Source organism: Coregonus clupeaformis, chromosome 10 (genome assembly GCF_020615455.1).
Source record: "Coregonus clupeaformis isolate EN_2021a chromosome 10, ASM2061545v1, whole genome shotgun sequence".
Taxonomy (NCBI): Eukaryota; Metazoa; Chordata; class Actinopteri; order Salmoniformes; family Salmonidae; genus Coregonus; species Coregonus clupeaformis.
In genome coordinates, this window is record NC_059201.1 from 23,447,775 (window position 1) to 23,473,154 (window position 25,380).

Here is a 25,380-nt window from a genome sequence, read left to right on the forward strand (position 1 = left end):
GGACGACTCTCTCGCTCCCTGCCTGTCCCTGTAACACAGCACAGCTGCCAGGCATGGACAGCACAGGAAGGGCTGCTAGAATAAAACACAGAGTTAAACAGAAGAGTCATTACTCCGCAGGGAGGATTGATCTCTCTCTCTCTCTCTCTCTCTTTTCTTCTCCCTTTCTCTGCTGTTTTTGCTGCTCTTCTGCGTGGCCTCATTTCCATCGATCCTATCCGTGTGTGTGTGTGTATGTGTACATAGGTGTTTCTATAGTGTGAAACAGTATGTAGTATGTTGTTTTGCCTGTACTGTGAGAGAGAAGTCGTTTTTTGTGCTGAGTCACTTAATGATAATATTTCTAATGATACAAATGTTTGAGTAATGACACTATTTTGATGCCCTGAACTTCTAACTTTCAAGGTAAACTACTTCTTGGCGTTTCAGGGACAAATGACAAACATTTGCGCATACACACACACACACGCACACAGGCTGTATTGCAGCCCCTCACCTTGGTGTGATTTAGTGTTAATCAGATTTTTATTAGTTGCTGATTAATGAGCAATGGGTTTTAAGGCAGGGTGGAGGAATTCGGGAAATACTTAAAAAATACACTGTACCCATAATGCATCATCAATGGTGTTTGAGAGAGAGAGAGAGAGAGAGAGAGACAGACATACAGAGAGACAGACATACAGAGAGACATACAAAGAGACAGACAGACAAAGAGACAGACAAAAAGAGACAGAAAAGACAGACAGACAGACGGAAAAGAGAGACAGACTGTCACGGTTTCGGCCGAGGCTGCCTCTTTCCCTTGTTCGGGCAGGCTTCGGCGTTCGTCGTCTCCGGAATTCTAGCTGCCACCGATAGATGTTTCATGTTCGTTTGCTTTTGTCTGTTTGTTTCCACACCTGTTTCTGTTTTACGTAATTAGTGTCCTATAAGTTTCTCGTTGTGTTTGTCTAGTGTTGTGTATGATTGTTTCCGTCAGTGTTGTGTCTTGCTCGGTTGAGCGTATTTCTCCACTGTGCTGGAGCTTAGTTGCACTTGTGTGTGCACCGTTTCATTTTGTCGCACCTGTTAGTGCGCATTTACCTTTCGCCTTCGTGCGTGTTTTTGCTGTCGGGCTTAGTTGTCCTGTTGCCTGTGTTGGGCCAGTAATACAGCTTTTGGAACATTCAGTCTGCGTCCTGCGTTTGATTCCTACACTACACCTACAACACGCCCTGACAGAATCATACACCACCAATGGAATCAGCAGGAGCCGAAGCAGCCCAGACGAGACTGGAAGCCCAGGTTCGGGACCAGCAAGAGCAGCTCCTGCAGATGGGGACCGCCCTGCAGGAGGTGATTACCACACTCCGAGGCTGGGGTTCGCCTCCACCGCCGCCCGCCCTGCCAGCACCATCGGCCAGCCCGCCCATTCCAGCGCCGGAACCTCGAGGAGTCCGACTATCTCTCCCGAGGGCCTACGACGGGACCGCGGCTGGGTGTCAGGGATTCCTGCTCCAGGTAGAGCTATACCTGGCCACAGTGCACCCGGCACCTTCAGGGCATGAGAGCGTGTCCGCCCTGATCTCCTGCCTGGCCGGAAAAGCGTTGGAGTGGGCCAACGCGGAGTGGAGGAAGATCGACGCCACGACGATTACGTACACCGAGTTCTCCCGCCGCTTCAGGGCGGTGTTTGACCATCCCCGGAGGGGAAAGCGGCGGGGGAGCGTCTGGTCTTCCTCCGGCAGGGGAGGAGAAGTGCCCAGGAATTCGCGCTCGAATTCCGTACTCTAGCGGCAGATGCAGGGTGGAATGATCGGGCCCTCATCGATCTATACCGATGCAGCCTACGAGAGGACGTCCGTCGGGAGCTGGCTTGTAGGGACACCAGCCTCACTTTCGACCAGCTGGTTGATATGTCCATCAGGCTGGATACCCTGCTGGCTACCCGCGGGACGTCCTGCGGAGGGTCCGTCCATTCCACCCTCCAGCGCCTCCGAGCCTTGTCCTATGGAGCTCGGGGCGCTGGCGCTAGAGAGAGGAGGAGTCGGCAGGCTAGGGGGTCCATCCACTGCACCAACTGTGGTCGGGGGAGGACACACCGCGGCTAGGTGCTGGGGATGGCCTCCTAGGGGAGATGACGACAGGTCCCGCACTGGGGATTCCCTCCAGGTGAGTAGGCGCCCCACTCACCCAGAGCTCTCTGTTGCCCATTTTTGTATGCCTGTACGTTTTCCACAGGTAGCACCTCATTCCCAGCATAAGGCGCTGGTAGATTCAGGCGCGGCTGGGAATTTTATTGATAAAAAGTTTTGTTTAGCGTTAGGGATTCCCCTCATTCCTGTTGATGTTCCTTTTCCCGTTCACGCCCTAGATAGTCGTCCGTTGGGTACGGGCTTAATCAGGGAGGTCACGGCGCCACTTAGGATGTGTGCGCAGGGGGGATCATCAGGAGATGATTCAGCTGTTCCTGATTGACTCTCCTGCGTATCCGGTGGTGCTGGGCATGCCCTGGTTGAGTACCCATAACCCAGTGATTTCGTGGCAGGAGAGGGCTCTGATGGAGTGGTCTGCTCAGTGTGTGGGTAGATGTTTGGGCGTTTCCGTAGGGGCTACCTCGGTGGAGAGTCCAAACCAGGTGCCCGCATTGCACGTTCCACCTGAGTATGGGGATTTGGCTATTGCGTTTAGTAAGGCGAGGGCGACGCGGTTGCCACCCCATAGGCAGGGGGATTGTGCGATAAACCTCCAGGCAGGAGCTGCGCTCCCCACGGAGCCATGTGTATCCTCTGTCTCAGGAGGAGAAGAAAGCTATGGAGATTTACATAGACGAATCGCTGAGACAAGGATACATACGGCCGTCCACTTCCCCGCGTCCTCGAGTTTCTTTTTCGTGAAGAAAAAGGATGGTGGTTTGCGCCCATGCATCGATTACCGTGGTCTCAATCAGATTACGGTGAAGTATAGTTATCCACTCCCGCTGATTGCGACCATGACTGAGTCGTTGCATGGGGCGCGTTTCTTCACGAAACTAGATCTCAGGAGCGCGTACAACTTGGTGCGCATCAGGGAGGGTGATGAATGGAAAACAGCCTTTAGTACCACCTCGGGCCATTACGAGTATCTGGTCATGCCATACGGGTTGATGAACGCTCCATCAGTTTTCCAATCATTTGTGGATGAGATCTTCAGGGACATGCAGGGGCAGGGGGTGGTGGTGTACATTGATGACATTCTCGTGTACTCACCTACCCGTGTCGAGCATGTGGCCCTGGTGCGCAGGGTGTTGCGGAGGCTGGTGGAGCACGACCTGTATGTGAAGGCAGAGAAGTGTCTGTTTTTCCAGGAGTCGGTCTCCTTTTTGGGTTATCAGTTGTCTGCGTCAGGGGTGAAGATGGAGGTAGACCGGGTGTCGGCCGTGCGTAATTGGCAAACACCAACCACTGTGAAGGAGGTGCAGCAGTTTTTGGGGTTTGCAAATTACTACAGGAGGTTTATCCGGGGTTTTGGACAGGTGGCAGCTCCCATCACGTCTCTGTTGAAGGGGGGTCCGGTGCGTCTGCAGTGGTCGGCCGAGGCGGACAGGGCGTTTGGGAGGCTGAAGGACCTGTTTACCTCGGCCCCGGTGCTGGCGCATCCGGATCCCTCTTTGCCGTTCCAAGTAGAGGTGGACGCGTCGGAGGCCGGTTTAGGAGCCGTGCTTTCACAACGATCTGGCGCGCCACCTGAACTCCGCCCCTGTGCTTTTTATTCTAAGAAGCTCAGTCCGGCGGAGCGGAACTATGACGTAGGGGACAGGGAGCTGTTAGCCGTGGTACAGGCTCTAAAGGTGTGGAGGCACTGGCTTGAGGGGGCTCAACACCCTTTCCTCATTTTGACGGACCACCGTAACCTGGAGTACATCCGGGCGGCGAGGAGGCTGAACCCTCGCCAGGCAAGATGGAGTATGTTCTTGACCAGGTTTACTTTTAAGATCACGTACATCCCTGGGTCACAGAATGGCAAGGCAGATGCGCTGTCTCGGCGGTATGACGCGGAGGAGAGGTCCGTGGAGCCCACTCCCATACTGCCTGAGTCGTGTCTGGTGGCACCGGTAGTGTGGGAGGTCGATGCTGAACTCGAGCGGGCGTTACGCACCGACCCTAGTCCACCACAGTGCCCGGAGGGTCGGAAGTACGTTCCGCTCGAGGTTCGGGATCGATTGATCTATTGGGCTCACACGTCACCCTCCTCTGGACATCCGGGTATCGGCCGGACAGTGCACTGTCTTAGTGCCAAGTACTGGTGGCCCACGTTGGCAAGGGATGTGAGGGTTTATGTTTCCTCCTGCTCGGTGTGCGCCCAGTGTAAGGCGCCTAGACATCTACCTAGGGGTAAGTTGCTACCCCTGCCCGTTCCACAACGGCCATGGTCCCACCTCTCAGTGGACTTTATAACAGACCTTCCCCTCTCCCAAGGGAATACTACCATCCTGGTCGTTGTGGACCGGTTCTCTAAGGCCTGTCGTTTGCTCCCCATGCCGGGTCTTCCTACGGCCCTGCAAACTGCCGAGGCACTGTTTACCCATGTGTTCCGGCACTACGGGGTACCCGAGGACATTGTGGCTGATCGGGGTCCCCAATTCACCTCCAGAGTCTGGAGAGCGTTTATGGAGCGGTTGGGGGTCTCGGTGAGCCTCACCTCGGGTTACCACCCGGAGAGCAATGGGCAGGTGGAACGCGTAAACCAGGATGTGGGTAGGTTTCTCAGAACATACTGCCAGGACCGGCCGGAGGAGTGGTCAAGGTACGTTCCCTGGGCCGAGATGGCCCAGAATTCCCTACGCCATTCCTCCACTAACCTAACTCCATTTCAATGTGTGTTAGGTTACCAGCCGGTTCTGGCACCCTGGCAGCAGAGCCAGATCGAGGCTCCTGCGGTGGATGAGTGGGCGCGGCGCTCGGAGGAGACTTGGAACGCTGCACACGTCCACCTGCAGCGGGCCCTCCGACGTCAGAAGGCGAGCGCTGATCTCCACCGCAGTGAGGCACCGGTGTACGCACCTGGTGATCGAGTCTGGCTCTCTACCAGAAACCTGCCCCTCCGCCTGCCCTGTCGGAAACTGGGTCGGCGGTTTGTAGGGCCATTTAAAGTCCTGAGAAGGTTGAACGAGGTATGTTATAGATTACAGCTACCTGTGGAGTATAAGTGTATTAACCCCTCGTTCCATGTGTCCCTTCTCAGGCCGGTGGTGAAGCGGGCCCACTCCAAGAAGATGAGATCTTGGAGACTCCTCCGCCCCGTTGGACATCGAGGGGCACCGGCGTACTCCGTGAGATCCATCTTGGATTCGAGACGTCGGATGGGGGGTCTCCAGTATCTAGTGGAGTGGGAGGGGTACGGTCCGGAGGAGCGGTGCTGGGTGCCGAGGAGAGACGTGTTGGACCCGTCGCTCCTGACGGAGTTCCATCGGAGGCATCCAACGCGCCCTGCGCCGCGTCCCCCTGGTCGTCCCCGAGGCCGGAGTCGGCGCACGTCTGGAGCCGCGCGTCAAGGGGGGGGTACTGTCACGGTTTCGGCCGAGGCTGCCTCTCTCCCTTGTTCGGGCAGGCTTCGGCGTTCGTCGTCTCCGGAATTCTAGCTGCCACCGATAGATGTTTCATGTTTGTTTGCTTTTGTCTGTTTGTTTCCACACCTGTTTCTGTTTTACGTAATTAGTGTCCTATAAGTTTCTCGTTGTGTTTGTCTAGTGTTGTGTATGATTGTTTCCGTCAGTGTTGTGTCTTGCTCGGTTGAGCGTATTTCTCCACTGTGCTGGAGCTTAGTTGCACTTGTGTGTGCACCGTTTCATTTTGTCGCACCTGTTAGTGCGCATTTACCTTTCGCCTTCGTGCGTGTTTTTGCTGTCGGGCTTAGTTGTCCTGTTGCCTGTGTTGGGCCAGTAATACAGCTTTTGGAACATTCAGTCTGCGTCCTGCGTTTGATTCCTACACTACACCTACAACACGCCCTGACACAGACAAACAGACAGACGGAAAAGAGAGACAGACGGAAAAGAGACAGACGGAAAAGAGAGACAGACCAACATACAAAAAAGAGAGACAGACAGACAAACGGAAAAGAGAGACAGACAGACGGAAAATAGAGAGAGAGAGAGACAGACAGACAGACAAAAAGAGAGAGAGACAAAGAGAAAGACAAAGAGAAGAAGAGATGTGCTGGACTGGAGTCATATGGCAGTTGGTAGGCACAGCTAGTGGAGCCAAGACACTGAGAGGGATGCCAGGGTAATGCCAACATAGGTACCGCTGGCGCCAGGGCTCTCATCAAATCATCATAATCACAGTTTGTCAAAGTGCCCTCGAAACTAGAATTAGTGGATGAAATTGCATGCTACTCCTAAAGGAAAAAGCACTTTTTTGTGGTCAACATTGTTATTATATCCGGATTAATTTGTGAAACAAATTCCAGTGGAAGGCACATCTGGTCAGGACCCAGAGCATGGCTGAATGAGAGCAATGTGTATGAGATGCACAGTGGACTCCCCTGTTGCCCCCATTCAATATAAATGAGCCTGCTGTCAGTCAATCATCGCGTGCCTATCATGTTGGTGAAGTGTTTTGAAGCTGGAGGCCATTGTTGAATTCAGCATTAAAACAGCCATGTCATGTAAGAGATTAGGTATAGGATTAGGCATAGTTTATGGTGGAATGTGACTGCCACTGAAGCTCTATCAGTCAGCATCAGCAGCCGTTGACCCATGGGGCCTCTCCAAAGGGATTGTGGACGTGTTCTCTATACAGGCTGGGGGTGGGAAGGGTGCACGATGGCCCCACACAGGGTTGACTGTTCTCCAACAGAATGGTCCCCCCCCTTACACACACACACACACCCCACTGCTGAACTCATTAGAGCGCCGGTGCTCTGAGTGCACTGCCACTGTTCCAACAGAGGTATCCCTCTGAAACAGCCGGGCGGCAAGGACAATTGTTCCCGTTTTGTGGAAATAAATCACAGGGCCTAAATGTGACTTGTGGTGTCTCACTTTGATTATCACTGTTGACACATTAGGCGGACACAGAATACAGATTGAGCTCCCAGGCCGTTTCCTGGTCATCTGCTGGCTGGCTGAATAATTTGCTGTCCTTCGTTTCTCCACACAAACATGGAGGCGTTGCTCCTGAAATAGAATAAAGTTTTGGTCAAATGATTGCTTCCTGAATTTGAAGAAGAGAACAAAAATTGTGTATTCTGACATGTGCTTGTCTGTTGTTCACCTCCTTTCGACATCATTCACTAGGGACAAAAGCAGGAACCTGGTGAAGGACAGTCATGCAATTTGCAAGTGGAACGAATTAACTGAATTCCACTTCAACATTGATTTCCACTTCAAAATGTCCAAACTATTTCCTGTCTGAGAAAATAATGTATTATGAAAAAATATTGATGTAAATGTTTATATTATTGTGTGTTTTTTATTAAGTTTTTTTCTGTCATGTCTCTGCAGGCTCCCGGAGGTACGGATCTTGGACAATGGGCCGTATGAGTGCCATGTGGGCATCTACGACCGAGCAACAAGAGAAAAGGTGGTCTTGGCATCGGGAAACGTCTTTCTCACCGTTATGTGTGAGTAATGTATGCTCTGTAGTCAGCCTGTGACTGTGAATATGCAAAAATGTCTATCTCTGCTCTACTCTGATTAATCAACATGTTCTGCTGTAACATGTTCTGCTGTCTTTCTAATGGGACGGACTTGAGATTGCTATAAATTGGGAAATACACATATTGTTGTGATAAATGTAAAGGGAAATACATTAAAGGAGCAAAAAATGACAATAAATCTACCTCAGGACTCCTTGTGAGTGAAGATAGCAGACAGACAACCATGAGAGTAGTGGGACAAGCTGGAGGAAATGTCAAAGAGGTTCAAGTTGACATGCACTACTGACACACACTATGTACAGTTGTACTACAGAACTGAATGCAGTTCTAAAGATGTAGAACTGTCAAGTTTTGACAAAGAAGAAGACTCATCAGGTATAAGCTAATAATCATAATCATCATTATTACCCTTAGCTCCCCTTCTCTGACTGGCAGTGAACATTTCTCATAGGGTGTGCTCAGCGAGTTTGGTGGATGACACTCTGTCTCAGTGTGATAACGAGTGTGTGTGTGTAGGTATAGGCACTGTTTTTTGGAGATTGTACTATATCAAACTGTAACACAATTTCACTCTCCCCTATTCAACCCCAAGTTCCATATTAACAGCATACATGACTGGAGCTTGAGCTGTGCAAAAAAAAAAAAGACAAATAACCTGAACCTTTCCCATCTCTAATGCCATCTAATGCTGCCTCGGAGAACACTGTGAAGACCAGGATTTGAACACGTCCTCCCATCCACTATCTGTATAATTACAAACCTATTTCACTGCTATTTTGGAGAATGACGTGTTTCTTTGTCTTCCCATGTTTCTGCCAGTGACCTGAGGAGCTGCTTCTCTCACACTCCTTGCAGTAATTGTTGGTGTAACTTTCTCTAATGACAGCTGGCTCACTGGCGTTTGAAGTCCGGCAGCAAGGCTTTCTATGTACAGCCTATCGCTAATTAGCAACAGTAACATTTCTCAGAAAAACAGAAGACAGAGGAAAACACAAGGACATGATTAGTCCATTAGCACATTTTGTTCCATTGCCATATTGCCAATGGCTCTTGACATTAGGCTGCAGGTTTACCCAAAGGCTACTTCTGGTTCTCATAGCTCCTCCACTGACCTTCACTTTCCCAGAATGATGTAAAACCATACAATAAACAAGAGATACCGAACCGGATTAACTCTTCACAGACGTAAATGAACAGAGCTTTATCAATGGGAGAGGATTCAGCCCAAGTTAACCCCTTAATCGTTTAGGGGTGGGGGCGATGGAGATATAGGAATGATACAGCCAGGGGAAAGTGTGAGCACTCTCAGCTGAGTGTTAAATCTCCACTCTGGTGGAGGAGAAGAAGAATGGCCTCTGGCATTGTGGCTAATTGCCGTCTAAACTGAAACAGAATTATTCATAACCTATTAGTGTGCCAAGTTCACTAGGAAGTGAGAAAAAAAGGAGAAGGGAGAAAGAAAGAAAATGAGAGAAAAAAGTTAATTAATAGGAAGCAGTACATGGAGAGTATTTCAATTTTTTAAAGGGCTTCATAAATAAGAATTATCATTTTAATGAATTCCCTGCCAAGAAATGAAATCACTCAGTTGCAGAAGGCCAAACCTCGAACTCTTGGTACCTCTGCCACTATCCTTCACTCTGGGAAAGTTTGAGATCTCCTTGCTTTTATCCTCAACTGCTTAAATTCACTGTGGTTTGGTGATGCCTCAAGGCATGGGAGACCTTTGCCTTGAGGATTATTAAGGCAATGCTATTATAAATAATGGTGACAGTTTTCTACTAAAACTACATCTCAAAGATATGCTAAAGATAAGAAAAATTGTCTTCTGATGTCTTTTTTCTCCATTGGAGTCAAAAGTTTCACTGGCTAGAGAGCGCTGGAGAAAACAACATTTGAGTCTTATATCCCTGAAAAACGGATGCATCCAGTTGTTGGCATTTGCAACTCCGCTAAAGCAATGTGGAAAAACATTGTCCAACAAATACGGAGTTTTGGTCCCCGCCCATCACTCTGGAAACCTCTTCATCAAAGCTAAGGATCCGGATCACGTTCAGCGAAATGTGTTACTTTACGCACACTATGTAGCTGCTGCTCACACTCCCCCTCCCTTTACGTTTCTCTCTTGACTCACCTTCTTCTGAACCATGATGATGTAGACCAGGAGTAGGCAACCCTGGTCCTGGAGTGCTGCAGGCACTTCTTGTTTTTGATTTAACCAACCTGGAAGACCAGGTGTGTTGAATTTGGTCAATCACTGAACTGATCAATTAGCTCAGTTGGTCAGGTGTGGTGCCTAGTTGGAACAATATATTGCAGTACCGGATGTAGCCCATCTCTACCTCATATTTCTGAACAGCTGAAATAAAACCCTGCGGCAGTTTGAATGAACATTCCCAAAAAGAATTATTGAAGGCTAAACAACCTTCTCTGTCTTTTGTAACGGATATATATTGGAGTTGCACAAGCAGGACACGGTCCTTAGAAATTGCACTGGAGCAAAAACAATCAGCGTTTTGTGTGATGATGTAGGCTAATCTTTATAGTTGCTGCCATATCGTAGCCACTAACCAGAGTTCCTGAAAAAATTATGTAACTCCCCACTTTAGTTTTGCATTAGGGCAAAAACCACACACAGGCCCTACTAACTGCTATTTAACTTCTCAATGAACATGCAAGTACCTCACTGTAGGCTACCTAGCTGGTCTAGGCAGCCTGAGCATGTATATCTGGACCAGCATCCTCAGCGGAGTAGTCAACAACCGGATGTTCCGGTTTTCAGGTGAAATGGAAGAGAGAGCCTGTGACACAACTTCCGCTTTTGGATGTTAACAAGGCGACACATCATCTTAATTCCTCCTCCACATTTACTTAATTGGTTGAACAGTACAGAAGAGAAACTCCCCCCAATTTCTTTTAAATTCTCATCAAGACCAGAATGTGGAGGATCTAGTTTTAGGTGTTTCTTTTACGCCTGCTACATTAGGTTACCTGAGCAGTAACCAGAGTCTGACAATGGACAAGTTCGTTTTGCATTGCCTGTGGCCGGTGTGATATTATTCCTAATGTCAATTTTCAACTACTGCTTTAGACTGCCTACTATTTGTGATGATAATCTTCATACAGTCGTGGGCAAAAATATTGTCACCCTTGCACTTTTTTCAAATAATGCACCAGTTCTTTCAGAAAACTGTTGAATTAAAAAGTATTTTGGTGTCCACGTATGTATGTCTTTGGTTTGCAGTTGAACAAAACTAAAACATCTGAATAATTTACTAAATGTTAGCTTATTCCACAAATAAATCCTAAAATGGCCCGGACAATATTATTGGCACCTTCTAGAAGTAGTTAGAAATAATTAGATTTCAAGCAGGTGATCATCCTTTGCTTTGGAATTGAATTCACCTGTGGTGAGTTGAAGGTGCCTGCAATATAAAAATCACTAATTTAACCAGTTTGAATGAAGAAAAGGACTCATTCTCCTGTTTTGTGTCACTGTGTGTACCACAATGAGCATGGAGAAAATAAAGAAAGCTAGATAATTATCTGAGGAGGTCAGACACAAGATTATAGCCAAGCATGGACAATCTCAAATCCATCACCAGAGACCTTTATGTTCCTGTTTTCACCGTACGCAATGTTATCAATAAGTTTAAGACCCATGCCACTGTAGCCAACCTCACTGGATGTGGCCACAAGAGAAAACTTGATGGAAGATTGCAGCGAAGGATTGTTCGAATGGTGGAGAAAGCACCTCGATCAACTGCCACACAGATTCAAGCTGACCTTCAGAAACAAGGTATGACAATTTCAACTCTCACCATCCGTCACCAACTCAATGAAAGGGGGTTATATGGTAGGAGACCCAGGAGGACCCCACTGCTGAGAGAGTCATAAGAAAGCATGACTGCAATTTGCCAAAACACACCTGAACATGCCAAAATCCTTCTGGGAGAATGTCCTGTGGACAGATGAGACCAAATTAGAGCTTTTTGGTAAAGCACACCATCTCTATGTTTACAGAAAACAAAATGAAGCCTTCAAAGAAAATAACACCTTCCCTTCAGTGATGTTTTGGGGTTGCTTTGCTCCCTCTGGCACTGGGTGCCTTGAACATGTGCATGGCATCATGAAATCAGGAGAATACCAAGGCATTTTGGAGCGCGATGTCAGACCCAGTGTCAGAAAGCTGGGTGTCCGTCGAAGGTCATGGGTCTTTCAGCAGGACAATGACCCCAAACACACTTCAAAAAGCACCCAGGAATGTTTCTAGACAAAACGCTGGACTGTTCTGAAGTGGCCAGCAATGAGTCCAGATCTAAATCCCATTGAAAACTTGTGGAGCGATCTGAAAACAGCAGTTGGGAGAAGGCACCCTTCAAATATGGGAGAACTGGAGCAGTTTGCACAAGAGAATGGGCTAAACTGCCAGTACAGAGGTGTAGGAAGCTCATCAATGGCTATAGGAAGTGCTTGATTGCAGTTATTTTGACCAAAGGCTGTGCTACCAAATATTAAGTCTAGGGTGTCAATCATTTTGTCAATGCCATTTCTGTTTATTTTCTGACTTAAATGGATATATTAAGTTCTGAATCAAAAACAAAGGTTCTGTAATATTAACAGTGAAATAAAGAATTGTGGAGACCCAATACTTTGGTCAATTTCAACTTATTTTTAGGGAAAATTGTAAGTTACTTGAAAAAAGTGCAAGGGTGCCAATATTTTTGGCCACGACTGTAGTTATGCTTCCATATCGTAGTGAGAGTTGCTAAAAAAAGAACTAGCCAATGTTTGCAATGATAATGAGAAGAATATTGCTATCATGTATTTTGTGTACAACATGATAGCTGCATGTAGCCTTAACACTCCTGAAAAATGAGGAATAGAATGCATAGTTCGAACATGTTGACCATATCTTTAGTGTACAACATGAAGTTTCCCTCTCCATGTCAAGGAGGGGGAAGTGGCAGCGGCCCCCACTGAGCAGAAGCTACGTAAAAAAATAAAATAGAAGAAATCTCTGCATCAATCCGGAACCGCAGCCACTCCGAACTAAATATTATAAAACGGTTATTTGAATCCTGGATGCTGATTGGACGAGCAGCGTTCCAAGCCATGCTGTATTCGCCAACACAGACACACCTATGCTTGTGAACAGTTCCATCTGTGCCTCCGTAAGAGATCATCAGGTTCATGTTGCTGTCTGAATCAACTCTTGAATTTATCTCAACTTGCACATTATTTCCCCTTGCTTCTAGGCTACCATTTGGTTTGTAACAGTGGGGGTTAATATAATCCTTGCTGTCTGCCTGTTTGACCTCGGAAACAATGTTTCACTTTTGAAATGCAATCTCCCCCATAGAAATAGAATGGTATTGGAACCTCTAACCTTGGCAATTTTGTCTGGTAAACTCATGGGTACACTCGCGATGGCTGCCTGGTATTGTGATACAATAATTTCCATGGTAACGTAGAATGTTCATTCAAATAATGTTAGCTGATGTGGCTCATGCAATGGAATGTACTTTTTGTAATGTCAGTTGAGTTGATTCAACAAATCACTGCACAAATTGATGGGTACACTTCCTGCTTTTACTTAATGCTTTGCTCCTATGGGTACACTTGCAATGGCCGCCAGTCCACCCATTATGACATTATTAACTTAAATGGGGACTATTTATCTATTCATTCCATTTCTATGATCTCCCCTGTACTGTACAGAGTGAACGGTGTCCAGACGAGAAGTTAACTTTTTCTGAGCCAAGTGAAAGCACGCATCAATGTCATTATTATGGCTATATCCAAGGAAATGCCAATAGAAAAAAAGCTCAAACAAATGACAATGCGGCTAGTTTACTGTCATTCCAGATGCGATGTTGGAAGTAACTGTTAGCTGAAGATGGCTAGCTAGCTGGCAAGTGACAAGAATGTTAGTTAGCCTCCATAGCAACCACTTTTGTTAAAACTGACCTTTTGCATACCAACAGAATTAAGGACTTGTCGTGTCTGTGGCAACATGGCCAAAATAACACCAAAAAATATTTTTGACCGGACTGTATCTTCTGGTATAAGAATTAAATTCTATGAATTTACTTATACAAATTACAGTAATAATGAAAATATGTAATTCATTGTTATTTTTATATGTTAGTAACTGTTTTATAAAAGCACGCAAGTCATTACTATATAATGAATACAGTCACAAGTAAATGTGTTGATTGGCCTCTGCATCGAACAACACCATTTACGTGTGACTATTCATTATATAGCACTGCTTCTTGTGCCTTATTGCTTAATCATGAAATTAACAACATTTCCTATTCACTAGTTCATCGGTAGTTTAACATGGTCATGCAGTTACTCCTGGCTATATGCGCTGTTCTCGCCAAACTCATTATAGGGTCATAATGCATCATATTCATTGCTACAGCTTCTGCCTCTTTGTCCACTTTACTGGTTGGCTGGTGATCTGTCACATATTGGGCGTAAATATTTGATTCAGTGCATGTGTTTCACACATCTCTCTACTGAGTCTATAGTTCCAGTGCCAATGTAGTCTACCTGCTATCAGGGACATTTTAACACCAATGCAAGTGACCTTGAAACAACTCCGTTCTAGTTTAACTCACTTGAGCAAATCATGAGATCAATTAAGTCCAAGAGCTGGGGTTTGATATGGAAATACTAGAACCCTTTGGCACTGTAGATATTTAGCTGTGAGACCTCTGCCAATTCATATTGAATTCATATTTATTGTCCAGCTTATAATAACTAATTAATTATGAGGTAGAGAAGTCCTTTCGTAGACATATAATACGGAAAGGTAATTTCGGATGTGAGAAGTACAGAAATACAGTGACCGGGTTGGTTTTGATGTGTTCACAGCACCCAAGGTGTTGTTTACTAACTGCTAACTACAAAAAACAAAGGAATTTGACTTTACTAGAGTTCCAGCGACATAGCTATCTCCGGTACATCGCATGCAAAGGTCATAATTCCAGACATTGAAATTCCAGACAAAATGAAAAAATCAATAGCTCTTTTCCCAATTGTAGAAATAGGGTCATCATTTGTTATTACCTAAAGTGATTCCTCTGTGACATTTCAAAGATTAGGAGTAGTAATTCGTATCTTAGAGATCAGACTGACCTTGGCAGAGGAACCTTGAGAGCCATATTAAGACAACAGTCTGTTGTTCTATTGCCCTCCAGTGTTTCAAGTGTTGGCTATAAAACACATCAGCTGACTGAATGTCAGGCTTAGATTCACCTTCCTGATAAAGAGCATCTTGGGCGGCATGCGACGCGTTTAAACACCATGTCACGTAATCCCAGAAATCCTTTGTTATAACCTTTGCAGGGCGCAAAGATGTAATTTAGAGGATACCCTTCATGAGGCAGCAGGTCTGGTATTTATATACCCAGAAACAGTAGATGAGCTCTAAGGTGTATAGGGACTAATTACTCTCTCATCCCATAAAACTGGGATTCGCTTCAATAATGGATGCCCAACTTTAATTAAGCGCTGTGTATATTTAGCTGCTCGTTTATAAATGGCTGGGATTAATGATGTTCCAGCCATGCCCAAACACAGCAACGCCTGCAGACACAGCAGTGAGGGTTAGCAGTCGGAGTTTAGGGATAGGGGGGGTGACGGGTTTTGATGGATGGCTATGGGGCGGCTGTTCCCCTTGTGCCCTGTGCTTGTTGCGAGAGGGTAGAGCACCCCTAGCCTATGCCTGACGTATGGAATAACTGGAACACAATGGGCTAATCATCATCAGCTCCTGACAAGGACGCCGTTTACGCCAGATTCATCACATGCATTAGGAGGTGCGTGAATTACTGTGCCTAAGGTCACCAGCACACAAAGTGTCCTTGATGTGATTATCCATTACTCTCTCTCTGATCTGTCCTCTTCCCCTCCATAATACAACCTCCTCTCAACCTATTTAACTAATCCTGTACCAAGATTCCTCAGGTCTGTGTTTCATCTGTATCATATTTTAATGAGAGTCACACTAATGCCCCTCTGCGTGGTTATGGTTTAGCTATTTATGCCCGTCTTTGTTTTTGCTTCAGCTTAAGAGAGACATAGTACACATTCTCCACCAAGATAATTTTGTTCTGATACAAATAGTTCCTTCTGATCATGTGACCCCCCCTGAAATGTATTCAAAAAGTCATTTAATTATTTAACGTCTGTCTCTCTCTCTGAGCTAAACCCTGGGGTGATAATCTAGGGGAAAATAAACAAACCATTGACTTCCTCAAGGTTTTCCTCCAACATTGAACTGGCAGTATGCACATTAGTTAGGAAAAATTAAAGAAGTTTTGCCTTCATTTTTTTTTCTTCTTTTTGCTTCCTGAAGTTTTAAGACATACAAACATATCTGGTTTATGTTGATTTGAAGCCTTAAAAATGTTCAGTGATGTGCTGTATGATTCATACAATTATGAAGCAGCGTTTTGAACCTTTATCTGAAAAAGTGTGGGCTGCTGTGTTTTTTTGCAGCAATTCGACCATGAAGGCCTAATTCACAGTCTCCTATGAACAGTTGATGTTGAGATGTGTCTGTTACTTGAACTCTGTGAAGCATTTATTTGGGCTGCAATTTCTGAGGCTGGTAACTCTAATGAACTTAACCTCTGCAGCAGAAGTAACTCTGGGTCTCCCATTCCTGTGGTGGTCCTCATGAGAGCAAGTTTCATCATAGCACTTGATGGGTTTTGTGACTGCACTTTAAGAAACTTTTAAAGTTCTTGAAATGTTCTGTATTGACTGACCTTCATGTCTTAAAGTAATGATGGACTGTTGTTTCTCTTTGCTTATTTGAGCTGTTCTTGCCATAATATGGACTTGGTCTTTTACCAAATAGGGCTATATTCTGTATACCCCCCTACCTTGTCACAACACAACTGATTGGCTCAAACACATTAAGAATAAAATAAATTACACAAATTAACTTTTAACAAGGCACACCTGTTAATTGAAATTCATTCCAGGTGACTACATCATGAAGCTGGTTGATAGTTGCCAAGAGTGTGCGAAGCTGTCATCAAGGCAAAGGGTGGCTATTTGATTGTTTAACACTTTTTTGATTGATGTCTTCACTATTATTCTACAATGTAAAAAATAAAGAAAAACCCTTGAATGAGTAGGTGTGTCCAAACTTTTGACTGGTAGTGTATGTTGTAAGCGCCTTCAGCTTCCCCGTTCTTTAGTATTGACAGTGAGGGAATTGATGATTTGTTGTTGGTGGGTTTGTGTTGATGTCAGGACTGTATAGGAAGTCGTCTTGACACATTGACATTGCGAATAATGTGCATTGAAACCAATGCCAATATATTTTATTTTATTTATTTTATTTTTTAAGTCAATCTCTTGACAAATCTACAGTAGTGTTGGCAATGATAGGAACACAAAGAACATAGGATACATACTTTATTTCTACACAGTAATTGATTAACACAACCACTCAATCCAGCACCTGTCTTTGAAAGTGTATGTGTGCTTCTCCGTACTAAATATACCTAGAGACGAGGGAACCTGCAGGCACATAAATGGTTCACTTGGCTTCTCATGTAATGTGTGGAAGTGTCCTGAGTAGGACCTGCTGTGTGTTCTCCCCCATGCAGGGCTATTGTTTAACAGCAGACATTTAGACTGGGCAGCCTTGTGGAAAAAACACTTTTATATTCACAGCATGAGCACAGCGACTGTTTATTTAAGGCTGTAGGATGCACAATCCTCAAACTAACCAGTGTTAATCTCAGATAACCTCCCTAACCCCATCTACACAAACCCTGTTATGACAGAGACATGTCAATGGGGGAAGTAATATAAGGTTTATTCTATATTTAAGTGATAATGCCCGAGAAGCCGGTGTTTGGAGGATATACAGTGGGGGAAAAAAGTATTTAGTCAGCCACCAATTGTGCAAGTTTTCCCACTTAAAAAGATGAGAGAGGCCTGTAATTTTCATCATAGGTACACGTCAACTATGACAGACAAAATGAGGAAAAAAAATCCAGAAAATCACATTGTAGAATTTTTAATGAATTTATTTGCAAATTATGGTGGAAAATAAGTATTTGGTCAATAACAAAAGTTTCTCAATACTTTGTTATATACCCTTTGTTGGCAATGACACAGGTCAAACGTTTTCTGTAAGTCTTCACAAGGTTTTCACACACTGTTGCTGGTATTTTGGCCCATTCCTCCATGCAGATCTCCGCTATAGCAGTGATGTTTTGGGGCTGTCGCTGGGCAACACAGACTTTCAACTCCCTCCAAAGATTTTCTATGGGGTTGAAATCTGGAGACTGGCTAGGCCACGCCAGGACCTTGAAATGCTTCTTAAGAAGCCACTCCTTCGTTGCCCGGGCGGTGTGTTTGGGATCATTGTCATGCTGAGAGACCCAGCCACGTTTCATCTTCAATGCCCTTGCTGATGGAAGGAGGTTTTCACTCAAAATCTCACGATACATGACCCCATTCATTCTTTCCTTTACACGGATCAGTCGTCCTGGTCCCTTTGCAGAAAAACAGCCCCAAAGCATGATGTTTTCACCCCCATGCTTCACAGTAGGTATGGTGTTCTTTGGATGCAACTCAGCATTCTTTGTACTCCAAACACGACGAGTTGAGTTTTTACCAAAAAGTTATATTTTGTTTTCATCTGACCATATGACATTCTCCCAATCCTCTTCTGGATCATCCAAATGCACTCTAGCAAACTTCAGACGGGCCTGGACATGTACTGGCTTAAGCAGGGGGACACGTCTGGCACTGCAGGATTTGAGTCCCTGGCGGCATAGTGTGTTACTGATGGTAGGCTTTGTTACTTTGGTCCCAGCTCTCCGCAGGTCATTCACTAGGTCCCCCCGTGTGGTTCTGGGATTTTTGCTCACCGTTCTTGTGATCAGTTTGACCCCACGGGGTGAGATCTTGTGTGGAGCCCCCGATCGAGGGAGATTATCAGTGGTCTTGTATGTCTTCCATTTCCTAATAATTGCTCCCACAGTTGATTTCTTCAAACCAAGCTGCTTACCTATTGCAGATTCAGTCTTCCCAGCCTGGTGCAGGTCTACAATTTTGTTTCTGGTGTCCTTTGACAGCTCTTTGGTCTTGGCCATAGTGGAGTTTGGAGTGTGACTGTTTGAGGTTGTGGACAGGTGTCTTTTATACTGATAACAAGTTCAAACAGGTGCCATTAATACAGGTAACGAGTGGAGGACAGAGGAGCCTCTTAAAGAAGAAGTTACAGGTCTGTGAGAGCCAGAAATCTTGCTTGTTTGTAGGTGACCAAATACTTATTTTCCACCATAATTTGCAAATAAATTCATAAAAAATCCTACAATGTGATTTTCTGGATTTTTTTTTCCTCAATTTGTCTGTCATAGTTAACGTGTACCTATGATGAAAATTACAGGCCTCTCTCATCTTTTTAAGTGGGAGAACTTGCACAATTGGTGGCTGACTAAATACTTTTTTCCCCCACTGTATTGGCACGGGTGTTGTTATTGGCAAACCATGCCAATATATACATCCTCCAAACACCGGCTTCGAGGGCATTATCACTTTTATACAACGGGTTACCAACATATTCAAATAATGATTGACATATTTTGATTAACTTTATTTTGATTAATTTATTCATACTATTTCATTCTTCCACAAGATATAGTCCTGACACAAATCTAGGGTTGCTACCCAAGCTGGCTGGTCGTTGTCACGGTTTCGGCCGAGGCTGCTCCTCCTCCTTGTTCGGGCAGGCTTCGGCGGTCGTCGTCCCCGGAGTACTAGCTACCACCGTTCGATGTTTCATGTTTGTTTGGTTTTGTCTGTTTGTACACCTGTCCCTTGTTAGTGTTTGATTTTGTTTCCTATTTAGTTATCGTGTGTTGGGTCAGGTGTTATGTGTGATTGTTATGTCAGCTGTTAGCTGTTGGTGGGTTTTCCTCTCATGGTGTTTGTTTTTTGAGAGTCCGCACTGGCCAACCCGGTTGGGTTGGCCAGTTACCTGTTTGGAGTTATATTTTTGGATCACTAAAGTCTGTTGACGAACGCCCTTGTTCCTGCGCTTGATTTCTCGCACCACATCCACACTCAGCATTCTTGACAGTCGTTCGTTCTATTGGTTCAGTTGCCACAGACGCGACCCAGTCGTTCAGTCTTTTTGTTCTGTGTCTATGGACGCAACCCAGTCATTCGTTCAAAATGTTCCATTGCCATACTGGCTGGCAACGTTCGTATCCGTTGCTTGCTAGCTAGCCAACTATGGCTAACTTACAGTCACTTCAAAAAGTGCAGCCAGAATAACAGCAAAGTACAGTGAGGGGAAAAAAGTATTTGATCCCCTGCTGATTTTGTACGTTTGCCCACTGACAAAGACATGATCAGTCTATAATTTTAATGGTAGGTTTATTTGAACAGTGAGAGACAGAATAACAACAAAAAATAACAGAAAAACGCATGTCAAAAATGTTATAAATTGATTTGCATTTTAATGAGGGAAATAAGTATTTGACCCCTCTGCAAAACATGACTTAGTACTTGGTGGCAAAACCCTTGTTGGCAATCACAGAGGTCAGACGTTTCTTGTAGTTGGCCACCAGGTTTGCACACATCTCAGGAGGGATTTTGTCCCACTCCTCTTTGCTGATCTTCTCCAAGTCATTAAGGTTTCGAGCCTGACGTTTGGCAACTCGAACCTTCAGCTCCCTCCACAGATTTTCTATGGGATTAAGGTCTGGAGACTGGCTAGGCCATTCCAGGACCTTAATGTGCTTATTCTTGAGCCACTCCTTTGTTGCCTTGGCCGTGTGTTTTGGGTCATTGTCATGCTGGAATACCCATCCACGACCCATTTTCAATGCCCTGGCTGAGGGAAGGAGGTTCTCACCCAAGATTTGACGGTACATGGCCCCGTCCATCGTCCCTTTGATGCGGTGAAGTTGTCCTGTCCCCTTAGCAGAAAAACACCCCCAAAGCATAATGTTTCCACCTCCATGTTTGACGGTGGGGATGGTGTTCTTGGGGTCATAGGCAGCATTCCTCCTCCTCCAAACACGGCGAGTTGAGTTGATGCCAAAGAGCTCGATTTTGGTCTCATCTGACCACAACACTTTCACCCAGTTCTCCTCTGAATCATTCAGATGTTCATTGGCAAACTTCATACGTCCTATATATGTGCTTTCTTGAGCAGGGGGACCTTGCGGGCGCTGCAGGATTTCAGTCCTTCACGGTATAGTGTGTTACCAATTGTTTTCTTGGTGACTATGGTCCCAGCTGCCTTGAGATCATTGACAAGATCCTCCCGCGTAGTTCTGGGCTGATTTCTCACCGTTCCCATGATCATTGCAACTCCACGAGGTGAGATCTTGCATGGAGCCCCAGGCCGAGGGGGATTTACAGTTATTTTGTGTTTCTTCCATTTGCGAATAATCGCACCAACTGTTGTCACCTTCTCACCAAGCTGCTTGGCGATGGTCTTGTAGCCCATTCCAGCCTTGTGTAGGTCTACAATCTTGTCCCTGACATCCTTGGAGAGCTTTTTGGTCTTGGCCATGGTGGAGAGTTTGGAATCTGATTGATTGATTGCTTCTGTGGACAGGTGTCTTTTATACAGGTAACAAACTGAGATTAGGAGCACTGCCTTTAAGAGTGTGCTCCTAATCTCAGCTCCTTAGCTGTATAAAAGACACCTGGGAGCCAGATATCTTTCTAATTGAGAGGGGATCAAATACTTATTTCCCTCATTAAAATGCAAATCAATTTATAACATTTTTGACGTGTTTTTCTGGATTTTTTTGTTGTTATTCTGTCTCTCACTGTTCAAATAAACCCACCATTAAAATTATAGACTGATCATTTCTTTGTCAGTGGGCAAACGTACAAAATCAGCAGGGGATCAAATACTTTTTTCCCTCACTGTAGCTTCATTTGCATTTGTTTAAGCTGTTTTCTAGTGACATTTATTTGGATACATCCATAACAATGAGCTAATGAGGCGCAATTTCGCCTGGCATAGAAAATGTGCTCACTCGTCAGGACACCTGTTCAGAGGAGCTAGCCAACACCACAGCTAACACAATCACTTCAAATTGAAGCTGGAAAGACTGCAAACTACAGTAACTGCACTTAGTTTCGTTGTACCTTTTTTCAATTTACATTTCTCTGTATACAGTTGAAGTCGGAAGTTTACATACACCTTAGCCAAATACATTTAAACTCAGTTTTTCACAATTCCTGACATTTAATCCTAGTAAAGATTCCCTATGTTAGGTCAGTTAGGATCACCACTTTATTTTAAGAATGTGAAATGTCAGAATAATAGTAGAGAGAATGATTTATTTAAGCTTTTATTTCTTTCATCACATTCCCAGTGGGTCAGAAGTTTACATACACTATAATAATCATGATATGCCATTTAGCAGACGCTTTTATCCAAAGCGACTTACAGTCATGTGTGCATACATTAAATTAGTATTTGGTAGCATTGCCTTTAAATTGTTTAACTTGGGTCAAATGTTTTGGGTAGCCTACCACAAGCTTCCCACAATAAGTTGGGTGAATCCTGGCCCCTTCCTCCTGACAGAGCTCGTGTAACTGAGTCAGGTTTGTAGGCCTCCTTGCTCGCACACGCTTTTTCAGTTCTGCCCACAAATTTTCTATAGGATTGAGGTCAGGGCTTTGTGATGGCCACTCCAATACCTTGACTTTGTTGTCCTTAAGCCATTTTGCCACAACTTTGGAAGTATGCTTGCGGTCATTGTCCATTTGGAAGACCCATTTGCGACCAAGCTTTAACTTCCTGACTGATGTCTTGAGATGTTGCTTCAATATATCCACATAATTGTCCTTCTTCATGATGCCATCTATTTTGTGAAGTGCACCAGTCCCTCCTGCAGCAAAGCACCACCACAGCATGATGCTGCCACCCCCGTGCTTCACGGTTTGGATGGTGTTCTTCGGCTTGCAAGCAACCCCCTTTTTCCTCCAAACATAACGATGGTCATTATGGCCAAACATTTCTATTTTTGTTTCTTCAGACCAGAGGACATTTCTCCAAAAAGTACGATCTTTGTCCCCATGTGCAGTTGCAAACCGTAGTCTGTTTTTTTTATGGTGGTTTGGAGCAGTGGCTTCTTCCTTGCTGAGCGGCCTTTCGGGTTATGTCGATATAGGACTCGTTTTACTGTGGATATAAATACTTTTGTACCTGTTTCCTCCAGCATCTTCACAAGGTCCTCTGCTGTTGTTCTGGGATTGATTTGCACTTTTCGCACCAAAGTACGTTCATCTCTAGGAGACAGAACGTGTCTCCTTCCTGAGCGGTATGACGGCTGCGTGGTCCCATGGTATTTATACTTGCATACTATTGTTTGTACAGATGAACGTGGTACCTTCAGGTGTTTGGACATTGCTCCCAAGGATGAACCAGACTTGTGGAGGTCTACACATTTTTCTCTGAGGTCTTGGCTGATTTCTTTTGATTTTCCCATGATGTCAAGCAAAGAGGCACTGAGTTTGAAGGTAGGCCTTGAAATACATCCACAGGTACACATCCAATTGACTCAAATTATGTCAATTAGCCTATCAGAAGCTTCTAAAGCCATGACATCATTTTTGGGAATTTTCCAAGCTGTTTAAATGCACAGTCTACTTAGTGTATGTAAACTTTTCACCCACTGGAATTGTGATACAGTTAATTATAAGTGAAATAATCTGTCTGTAAACAATTGTTGGAAAAATTACTTGTGTCATGCACAAAGTAGATGTCCTAACTGACTTGCCAAAACTATAGTTTGTTAACAACAAATTTGTGGAGTGGTTGAAAAACAAGTTTTAATGACTCCAACCTAAGTGTATGTAAACTTCCGACTTCAACTGTATATCCATAAAAATGATGCCAGCTGATTCATGATTTTGACTGGCTGAGAAACACTGCCTGTCTGTCTGTCTCGTCCCGACTCGTTCATTACTATGGGACAGCTGGAGATTGAATTTGAATATTGAAACAATGTTGCAAATGTCGGAGAGACAGACAGCAAAGTTTATACAAATCTCTGCTGTTGAAAACTACATTTTAGTCTAAAAGAAATGTGAGATAATGTCTAGATGCTTGTTATAGTGGAGATCAAGTTTGTAACTTTGCTGGCTGGGCTATGAGACAGTGGATTGTGCAGTCAGATGGAACAGAGTAAATAGGCATTTTAACGTCATAGATTTAGCCGGTGGTAACTTGTGGAATAGAAACCGTCTGGAATGCGCTTTTAACCAGCGTTCAGCATTCAGGATTAGACACACCCGTTGTATATGTCACTTTAAAGAACAGTCACTGTAGAGTTGTTACAGTGGCTTGCGAAAGTATGCACCCCCCTTAGCATTTTTCCTATTTTGTTGCCTTTCAACCCGGAATTAAAATTGATTTTTTGCGGGTTTGTATCATTTGATTTACACAACATGTGTCACGATCGTCATAATGATTGGACCAAGGCGCAGCGTGATATGCGTACATCTCTTTAATAGTGTACTAGCAACACGATACAAAATACAAAACAACAAAACGAAACGTGAAGTCCTCGGTCATGAACACAAACCAACACGGAACAAGATCCCACAAAACACAAGTGCACAACAGGCTGCCTAAGTATGGTTCCCAATCAGAGACAACAAGCAACAGCTGATTCTCGTTGCCTCTGATTGAGAACCACCCCGGCCAACATAGAAAACACATGATCTAGAAACTGAACATAGAACACAAAACATAGACCCTACACACCCTGGCTCAACATATAAGAGTCCCCAGAGCCAGGGCGTGACAACATGCCTACCACTTTGAAGATGCAAAGTATTTTTTATTGTGAAACAAACAAGAAATAAGACGAAAAAACAGAAAACTTGAGCGTGCATAACTATTCACCCCCCAAAGTCAATACTTTGTAGAGCCACCTTTTGCAGCAATTACAGCTGCAAGTTGTAAGGTTCTGTATTTGTTTTCTCAGTCATCCTTGTGTTCTTGAACATAGCCCTGTTTCTTTGTGTTCTTGGTAGCCCTGTCTTTCATTTTTGTTCATTGATTTCACCTGTGTTAGTTACTCACCTGGTCTCATCAGCTCCTTATTTAGTTCAGTTCATTCTGTTTGTGCCTTGTGAGGTATTGTTCGTTTTGACTCTACTAAGCCTTTCCAAGCTCGTTTGTGAGAACCAGTTATAGCCTTCAAGTCCTAGTTTTTGATTCTCCTGCCTGTTTGCCTACTTGTGTATGACCATTGCCTGCCTGTGACCACGATTCCTGCCTACTGCGAAGGCATAATAAACACCTGCTGCACTCTGCGCATAAATCTACACCTTTTTCTCCCTGAGTATTCATTACACAAGTCTCTTGGGGTATGTCTCTATAAGCTTGGCACATGTAGCCACTGGGATTTTTGCCCATTCTTCAAGGCAAAACTGCTCCAGCTCCTTGAAGTTGGATGGGTTCCACTGGTGTACAGCAATCTTTAAGTCATACCACATATTCTCAATTGGATTAAGGTCTGGGCTTTGACTAAGCCATTCCAAGACATTTCCCCTTAAACCACTCAAGTTTTACTTTCAGCAGTATGCTTAGGGTCATTGTCCTGCTGGAAGGTGAACCTCCGTCCCATTCTCATATCTCTGAAAGACTGAAACAGGTTTCCCTCAAGAATTTACCTGTATTTAGCGCCATCCATCATTCCTTCAGTTCTGACCAGTTTCCCAGTCCCTGCC

The 25,380-nt window shown here is 44.8% G+C and overlaps 1 protein-coding gene across 2 annotated transcripts in view; it reads left to right on the top strand.

Annotated features, from left to right (window-relative positions):
- The window catches only part of igsf21a (immunoglobin superfamily, member 21a), a 270,253-nt gene that overhangs the window by 182,166 nt on the left and 62,707 nt on the right, over positions 1 to 25,380 (top strand). For both annotated transcript variants that reach the window (XM_041888425.2, XM_041888426.2), the window contains exon 4: positions 7,466 to 7,584. In XM_041888425.2, the coding sequence (XP_041744359.1) occupies positions 7,466 to 7,584 (119 nt within the window). The remainder of the gene's footprint in view (positions 1 to 7,465; positions 7,585 to 25,380) is intronic.